The sequence below is a fragment of the Rhipicephalus sanguineus genome, chromosome 8 (genome assembly GCF_013339695.2).
Source record: "Rhipicephalus sanguineus isolate Rsan-2018 chromosome 8, BIME_Rsan_1.4, whole genome shotgun sequence".
NCBI classification, from domain to species: domain Eukaryota; kingdom Metazoa; phylum Arthropoda; class Arachnida; order Ixodida; family Ixodidae; genus Rhipicephalus; species Rhipicephalus sanguineus.
In genome coordinates, this window is record NC_051183.1 from 165,557,561 (window position 1) to 165,566,993 (window position 9,433).

Below are 9,433 nucleotides of genomic sequence, written 5' to 3' on the forward strand. Positions count from 1 at the left end.
CAGAAATTTGTACTGGATTGTGCCGCAGATATACCCCCTGCTGTGCAGTCTCCATGGCTGCGACCCTAAACTGGAGACCAGCCGGCAGAAGGGCTCCATTGAGCTTCCCTGCAAGTACATCACCTATCTCTCCATGGGGATCACCATGTCCCTGGGCTCTCCCTGGCTTTTTCGCCAGTTGGGCATTGAGAGGGACAGCCTGCCTGTTCACCTGTGAATGTATGTGCAATGGACGTTGTGTGCAGCGGTGTGCCTTTTTATGCCGGGCGTTTCTGCAGATGTGTAAGATTGTATGCTGTGTGCATCGTACGGCACGATGTAGCGGTGTTGTGCATAGTGCAATACTATAGGTTCAGTCAATGACCAATTTTACTTGGCAGCAATGTATTTATGCAGGATACTTAAAGGGCCCCCTAAACCACCAGAGGTCGAAATTTAGTTGTGGCGTTGCAGTTGTGCACGAGACTACTGTGAACGCTGCCGGAGTTGCACGCCCTTTCTCGTTTCGCTCTTTCCTTCGCTAGGGTGCGTTCGTCGGCTCGTCTCTCCACCTCTCCGAGTGCCCTTCCTCGGCGTCCGAGATGGAAACGCAAGAAGCGCGCGCATTTACTAGCAGAAAACAGGCTCTTGTTTGCCCACTGACAGCGTCTCTTGCTCGCGACGTCACCTAATCATACAGGTGACGTCACGACGGCTGTTGTCGACAGAGCAAAGGCACGGAGAGGAGCAGGCGAGCGTCTGTTGGTGGTTTAGTGGCCCTTTAAGCGTTTGTATGTACAGTCAAATTTTTAAAACATTCTGACGTAAAATTGGTTCTGCACTGTAAGTACAGAACCACTTTTGCACCATCCTGCAGTGGCGTTTCGAATAAATTGATTTATTAAGCCACCCTCAAACGTCACATGTGCATGGTCTTGCCTTGTCAACCTACTTTTCGGAAGTGTGAAATGCATTTGATTGCTTTGATAGTATTGCACCTAAGGTGCATCTTCAGCATCAAGGACCAGTACTAGAGTGCTGTACAGTTTCTCATTTGGTCATTGCCGCAGTGGTCTCTTGTCAATTATGAAAATTACTGTATGGGTGCACTGTCGGGAAACTGCACAGTTAGTGTTGAGGAAGGTGTGGTGCAGTCTCCATCGTTATTGTGACATCCTGGGGTTCTTTAACATGTGCCCAAAACTTGGCACAGAAGTGTTTTCGCTTTGTATCGCTTTCTGAATCCGGCCGCGACTGGCAGGATATGAACCCACAGCCGTTGTGGCCGGTCCAAAGTAAATGTGGCTCAGTATGGACAAATCTGTAGATGGTTACAGCATATAAAAAAAATATAAGCTCCATCCACCGCCATCGCTCTGCTACCCGCAAAGAATTTCCGTAGATGCTCCATTCAAAATTGCATTTGTGCATTTCCGTGACAGCAAGCAGTTCTGCGTGTTTAAGATACTACAGGTTTTCCCACTCAATTTAATCCAAGCACTAGCCAAGTTGGCTGGCGCTTAATTGGATTAAATTGAGCGGGGAAACCTGCCGTTGATTTTACCACACAGACATACGTTGGTGTCACTGATTTTAAGTCGGAAACCTGGCCAATTTTATCAGAGATTCTGTTATCACTGCCCAGCCAAATATAACATTTCACATTGGAGCAACAAACATTTATTTCCCAGTATGTGTAGTGCGCACTTACATTAGCAGAGGAAAAGTGCCTTGCACATCTCTAATGGGATCCAGTAAGCACGACTCTTTAACACGGTTGAAGGGAACATGTATGGAAATTTTACGGCAGGAGCTTACATTTTTTCTTAGATTGTAAATGACCATAGTTTACAAGGCCATACCTCTTTACTTTCACTGGGATGCATTTAAGTGATCTCCAAAGCTGCTCTGCTTTAACCCAACTTCCCAGTCTGCCCTTGTAGTGCCGCACCCAAGGACACTTTGAAGGGGCCCTGCAACACTTCTCTGAGACTCATTATTAGCACCTTATACTTGAGGAATCACATGCTGCAAAAAGTTTTAGAATCCATCAAGTACGAGCAGAGTTACAAGGATTTGTCGCACGCTTCCAGATCTTTCTCTCTCCTTTCGTACCAGCGAGTGCACTGAAAGCTATACATCGAGGGGGCAAAAGGATGCATCCCTTCACCAGTGCACTTACTCTTTTTTTTTCTTTGAGCACGGCTTACTTTCAGTGTGATCGCGAGCACATGCGCGGGCATGTGGCGGCATCCTGCAACGGCCTCAGTAGCTACACAGCTCCCAATGCTCAAACGAGCCAATGGCCGTGGACTTGGGTATATGGCGCAGTAATGTGTGTATATGGCATCATTTGTAGAGAGGAGAGGAAGCGATTTCTAGCTGACTTTGAGAATTAATTGCAAATTCCAGGCCAAGTGCTGCGCAATAATGTTTGGCTCGCGTGTTCTTGGGAGCCTCGACTACCGATCGGCAACGTTTTCTGACCATGTTCAAAAAATGTTGCAGGGTCCCTTTAAGAGCTTTGCATTGATGTTATTGTCTAGAGGGTATTACTATAGCATTTAGCTTCCCGGCATTCTTTTGTGCTCGTTTATTTAACAGTGCAGTACGATCAAGCCCTAGAATTTTTCCTTTGGTGTGGGATATTAAAGTCCTTCAGCCTATTTTGTTCCTGTTTCTTTGGTTTTAGATGCAAATAGCTTATGCAGGACATGTTGTGGCCACAGAGCGTGCTGTGTGCGAGTGAATGATGTTTCTGAGTTGACAGGCACAAATTTCTTGTGACTGCAATGTTTATCTCTATGTATATAGTGCATACTTAAGTGCCTCAGTTGCTGCTGCTGCTGTCGCTGCTGCAAAATTGACTTGCTGCTGATGTCTCTTGTTGAAATTGTTGTTACTGGCAGATCTTTATCTCAGCTCCATAATGTTATGGTTGCTGAACCTGTTGTTACCATGTGTATTTCCATGTTTTACGCCACAGTGCCGTCAATTCCCACTGCCATGAACACTTTGGTGGACATCAGTGTTGCTAACTTAGCTGGAGAGTCACTAAATTTAGTGAGTTTTTAGTCACTTTATTGACACTTTTGCCTTTTGAAGTCCTGGAGACAATTTTGTGACCTTATTAGTGACAAAACTAGCCAGTATTGTTCCAGAGAAATTCTTAGAAGGACCTCGAATGAGTTTAATTTCTTAACCCATTTTATGCCTAGGCAGGTACTTGGTGTCTTCATTTTTCAGTGCTTGAAAAGGTGTAAGGAAAGCTTATTAGTGAGACATTCAGGTGTATCAGCGCTGCTGTTCTGGGTAAAGTACAATCTTGATACCTGCTGCCAATTCAGGAAACTTTTTTTTACAAAGACCGTATCATAATGAATTGCACCCTTATTTTTTAGTGAACAGAAAGATTTTCGAATACAGTAGACTCTCGTTAAACAGAACCTGAAGGGACCAGGAAAATGTATTCCGTTTAACAGGAGTTCCGTTTACTGAGAGATGAACAGGGGTGCAGAATCCAAGTATGAGACCAATCGTGTTAGATGCAGTTGTTCCGTTTAAGCAGCAGTTCTGTTTAAGAGATTTCCGTTTACTGAGAGTCTACTGTATTTCATTGTAATCTCCCTGGAGAGAGCCGTGCAGTTCACCCACCAGTGAAAGAGCCTTGCTAAGCCCTACAGTTCTGCACATGCATGCCCAGGCAGTGTCACGCAGCCCCTGTGCATTAGTGAAGCGCTGAACACAGAGGGCTCATGGCGCAGAACAGACAGTAGTAGAAAGGGACCATATTGGGGTAACAGGGAAAGTCCTCCTCAACGATGTCTTCTATCCACATGATTTTGGCTGGCACTGTCACAGTCAGCAGCTGTCCAAGACAGATAACCCTATACACGTAGCTCACTTTCTAATTAACATAGCTGACTGAGCTAGTTGGTTATTCATACTGAAGATAAACAGCACAAAAAGCACGGCTATGAAAAGCAAACACACAGGACAAGCACTGACTTCCAAGTGAATTTTATTGACATGAATGCGTCATATAAGTATCTGCGGGAACAGCTACAAAAAAGGACAGGAAGAAGAGTGCTGACACGAAAGCAGCAAAAACAGCATTAACACCAATGCTGAACGTTGGGCTAGTTGGTGCAGCATAATTCAATGTTTCACAGTGGAAGGAACTAGGACGACATTGAAAGACCACTTTTCCTGGTATCAGCGCTGTCTATGTCTTTTAATGTCATCCTCACTCTTTGCGCTGTGAAATGTTGAATCAGCAATGACAATCACAGTGGCTTGCAGTGCAAAGCCCCGCATTCCAAGAAACAGAGCTCCCTGTCAGATATGGCAGCCGACGGTTTGCTTGTGCACCTGCACCATCTGAGCTGCCTCACTGATTATGCGCACTTGCTCATCCTTCATCACATACACAGCTGTGATCCACTGGAACTGCAGAGTGCATCCACACGTGCTCACATGCAGTGCCAGGAAGCCTTCTTTACCATTACGTACTTTATTGGCATGCTCACATAGGTGCTCGCTTAGGCATCTGCCCGTCTGGCCCACGCCACATGCCCCGCAAGACAAGGGGATCCTCTACACAACGCCTTGCACATAGTCGACAAGCTGTGTGCCGTGTTTGACGGCTCATTGCTTCCCACGCCTCTTTATGAGACGGGTCCTATTTGCCAGCTGGTTCAGCTTGTCAGGATCACTGAAAAGAACTTTCACATTAACACATCCAATTTTCATAAGGCAATGGGACATAGAGTGCATATACGGTATGACCGCCACTCTGTCTTGCTTTTCAGCAATCATTTGTTCTGTGTCTCCATCAGTGCATGTGTGGAAATGCGAGGCCTCAGTGCCTCTATGTTTCCACATATGCTGGCGTTACGGGCCTCTCTTGCAGAGGCCGATTCTTCTGTTCACATCAGCTCATAGTAAATTAGTAAAGAGAGCTATAGTACAGTCGTGTTTCTCAAACGCTTTGGAGAGGTCCTGCGAACACGTCTCGAAAGCTAGTCTTCTGGCACAGTCAAAACACCTGGAAGAAGCAGGGCACCCATGCCCATCGCTCGTTTCTGTAGCTCGTGCAATGTGCAGGAAAAGGAAAACGTATTCATGTCAATAAAATTCAGATGGAAGTCAGTGCTCCTCCTGTGTGCTTGCTTTTCATAGCCATACTTTTTTGTGCTCTTTATCTTCAGTCCCACTTTCCAGCCATCCACCCATTTGTAGACTTAACTTTGGGACACTGCCTGCTCGTCACACACTGCCACAAATCATCAGCGAATCTCAGCCTTCTCCACACAAACCACTGACAATGTCCAGCGCTGCCCTTGCCACTCACTATGCAGGCTGTCCATTCGATTATGTGTGGAACACGTGCACTAGTCTCCACAAAATGGATGCAGCCAGGGATGTCGCTGTGGTGTGAAACAAGCTTTCCACAATTTGTGACTGAGGCACCAACACATAATACAGTCCCGTCCGTGAAGAGATTCACAAGTGCAATTCATTATGGTACGCCCCTCGTACATTCCAATTGTTCACTTGCCACTGTAGAAGGTAACTTGAGGCTGTAGAAAAAAAAAGTACTAATGACGTCTGGGAACAGTTAAAGTAGAAAAAAAAACACAATGCCCAAAAAAGTAATTGTCATTGTTTAGGTGATGCGCCTAGGTGGGCGCATCAGTTAGCCAGTGAACTATAGTACTGACAAATAAATGCCATCATAGGTGGAAAGTGATATGGGCTTTAGGTTGAGGGACACATGTGTCCAAAGCCATTTTACAGCCCTTAATGTAAAGCTCTCTCATGTGTTCATGACTCTGCATGTGTGCCTCATAATTTACACAAACGTTTGGAAATGCATTGTTGGCGTGCTTGTTGTCACTCGTGATCTGCTGTGATTGCTATTTGAAGTGATGTCTATATGTAACAACTTTCAAGCCCAAAGAGGTAGGCGAACAAAAGGAGAGCCACATGAAGTGCTGTGAATAAATAATGCATTAAAGCACCTATTTTTTCCAAGGCCTCATGAAGTAAAAGGCCTCCCAACAACATATAAAAAGTTTTTAAAAAGATTAAACACGCTGCCGGAGCTAATCGCGGAGGCTGCGAGCGCCTGGCTCGCGAGGCGGTAAAGGGACCTCACGTGACGACGATTGTTGGGAAAACTTATTCCACCTGCTTTTTATATTAAACAACGGTGGGAAATGTCCATATAAAGGTGGTTAACTACAGTTTCATTCATTCGCAGCTGTAAAAACAAAAGCTTGAGCGTAATGCATGGGCGGCTATTGGCATCGCTTCACCGCGTTGCTGGAGGACGCCTTCGTAAACTACTTTAGAGGGTTTTCAGATCGAAAACTATTGCTTATAAAATAACCACGCGCTTTTGGGATCGGCTGCTGCACAACGAAGGGTGAGCTTTCTGTCGCACCGTGAAAAACTGGGTGGAGAGAAATCAGTTCTCAGTCCCTTTAAAGAACCCCCGACACCAAAATTGAAACCTCGAGGTGTTTGTGTTGTTTTATTGTCCTGTATAGGTGGGCACTTCTGACCGGTTATTAGTGGCGAACGTTGCCTTTAAGATACTTTAATTCAGTTTTAAAGTAAGCGTGAGTGCTCATCTGAGTTGGCAGCACGTCGCCTCATCACCACTGGTATCACGTAGGTCCTGGTGTGACGTTCCACGTTAAAGCGAGTATTGTCGACGTCACGAAAAATTCACGACTGGCACCCGGCGAGGGCTAGGGCTCCTCACCTTTCTCGCTCTGTTGGGCTGCGCTCGAGGCAGATCTAGCGGGCTGCAGGAATGTCTTTTCTTTTTCCTGAGTGGACACACGCTTAGCACGCCCAACTCATACCGAACAGCCACGTCGTTGCAATGTTTACCACGCGCGGGGCCTCGATTTGAAAAGTGCGCCAGCACAGTGCGCTTTGAACGTCACCAAAGTGCACGTGATCTTAGGCGCTCCCCCGCGGTGGGGCGCCAGTTTCTTGTAATTTTTAGAGTGACTCTAGTAATTTTATGCGAGCGTTTTGAAGTGACGCTAAGTTTGGTCACAGTTAACGACGCTAGCATTAACTATACGATACGTTAGAGCATTTGTGATTCAATTTCGGGATTACCAGCTACAAATTACAGTAAAAAATCACTAACAAAAAATTTCGCTGTCAGAGCCGGGTCCCTTAAGCCGCGATCGTCAGCCGTCCTCCCATGCTTTCGCTCGAAAACATCGTGCGGCGATGTTATCCCTAGCAAAAATACCAATAGGATTTTCTATTGGTCCAATAGAAAATCGCTATTGGTTCTATAGGACATCTATTGGAGCTGTATTGGTTGTATAAGACTTCTATTGGTACCAATAGATACCAATAGCCATCACCTATTGGTGCCTTATTGGACCAATAGAAGTTGTATTGGTCAAATAGGGGCTGCCTTTTGGTGTCTTATTGGACCAATAGAAGTTGTATTGGTCAAATAGGTGCTGCCTATTGGTGTCTTATTGGACCAATAGAAGTTGTATTGGTCAAATAGGGGCTGCCTTTTGGTGTCTTATTGGACCAATAGAAGTTGTATTGGTCAAATAAGTACTTCTAATGGTTTCTTAATGTACTAACAGACGATGTGTAAGGCCAACAGGAGTTTTATTGTTCAAACAGCTACCGCCTATTGGTAGCTGTTCATATCTTATGACTGATTGAGCGCGTCGGACCCGATCCCGATCAAATTTCTTGATCATGATTGGCTATTATACGCAAGCTGCAGACGGGATCAATTCACTTTTGATAAGCCTGATCCCGATTGAGCTTAATCGTACACCGTGAGACACCGTGTGCAGTTAGCAACTCGCGCGACTAAAAGAGTTATAAAAAGGCTGCGTGTCGACCACGGCGGTAGGGTGTCTCCGTACCTGCCGTGCGTACGACCTCCTCTATGAGGTCGTGAGTAAAACACGCTAAAGAAGAACTTGCGAAGGAATCGACAACACAGACACCACAGAATAATAATAAAGAAACCGCCATGAGATCACAACCGGCATAGAACCAGCCAGGTGACAAAAAAAAAAAAGAAGTGAGACGGTGCGCGGCGTGGCGACGCTGCATGTGTGAACATTTTTTTTTACACGTTAGCCATGTGCTAAGCTTTAAGAGAAGCTTTGGATAATATGTAAAGTTTATAACTATTTATGCTAAGCAATATAAGTAGTGCTGTAAAGATACAGGAGAAAGAATTGTGGATCTGCAAACGCAACCGACCGTGCGTTTGGCGCGCCATCCGCGCTCGGCCGATACGAAGACAAGCCCAGCCTGCGGCCAAGCTAAGCCAAAACGTTCTGTGGCTGTCGCCTGCCTTAGCGCGCGCTTTGTGTGATCTCGTGCTTCACGTAAGTACTATCGCGCTCAGTATGAGCTACATCACGCGAGCGCGTGGCCGAGCGCTCTCCAAGGTTGTACAGTGGCGCCGAATATGGCATATTTTCGAATTATCGGGAGAGAGTTTGGCTGCTCGTGCGAGCGCGCATCGCCCCCACTTGCTTGCTTTCAGCCTCGAAGTTATCATTTTCAAAGCTGATATCACCTCAGGGCAAAACGAGGGCGAGGGTGAAAGCAAGTGGAGGGGATGCGCGCTCGCAGGGACAGCCAAACTCTCTCCCGATAACTCGAAGATATGCCATAATCGGCGCCACTGTACAACACTGCAGAGCACTCGGCCACGCGCTCGCGTGATGTAGCTCATACTGAGCGCGATAGTACAGTGGCTAGAATAGGGGAAGTGTGATGAGCGGCAAGCGGCGCCTACGGAGCGCATTGAAGCCGCCGCGAGGGAACCGCGAGGGGGCGCGCGCAGTCGTTTATACGTTGCTTGCACGTTGACCGGCGGTGAGTAGCGCACGCTCGTCTTCGTTTCTTTTTGTAATCTGACATTTCTTCGCGGTGCTAAGGATGCACGCCAGGAGCTGGAAGCACTGCTGGACAATGGCAAAGTTGAAGAAGCTTCTAACATGATAAAGAAAGCTGCAAAACTCCCTGACCATGAGTACCCTGAAAAGCTGAGCGACTCGCGGCTAGTCTTTTTCATGGCAGGTTATCTTGCACGCAAAACAATCCTGAAGACTGCGTGTAAGGAATGCTTAGACGAGCTCCTCGTTCCACCAGACGAAGCTAAGGAAAACCTAGCGATGTTCACCAAGTTCTGCGACAACGGGGGCCTCCTTTACCCTTCGGAGAAGCTGTTCTCGTTTGTTGACGCCCTTGAAATCACTTTTTCAATGTGGTTTAGTTACAACGAGCTGCACAGCGACAGCTTGGAAGAGCTTGTCTCCTGCTTGCAAAAAAAAAAAAAAAAACGACGTCACACTGGGCTGCGCACAACATGGTCCGAGCCTCACCAAGCAGGTGACAAAGTTTTTTCTGCTCACCCGCTTGCATTTCTACACGA

At 46.5% G+C, this 9,433-nt stretch overlaps 1 protein-coding gene across 2 annotated transcripts in view; it reads left to right on the forward strand.

The window, feature by feature from the left end:
* Positions 1–7,233, forward strand: part of LOC119402458 (sphingosine-1-phosphate phosphatase 2) — a 129,884-nt gene extending 122,651 nt beyond the window's left edge. For both annotated transcript variants that reach the window (XM_037669612.2, XM_037669613.2), the window contains one exon: positions 29–7,233. In XM_037669612.2, coding sequence (XP_037525540.1) covers positions 29–217 — 189 coding nt within the window. In that variant the 3' untranslated portion in view covers positions 218–7,233. The remainder of the gene's footprint in view (positions 1–28) is intronic.
* Positions 7,234–9,433: the final 2,200 nt, after the last annotated feature.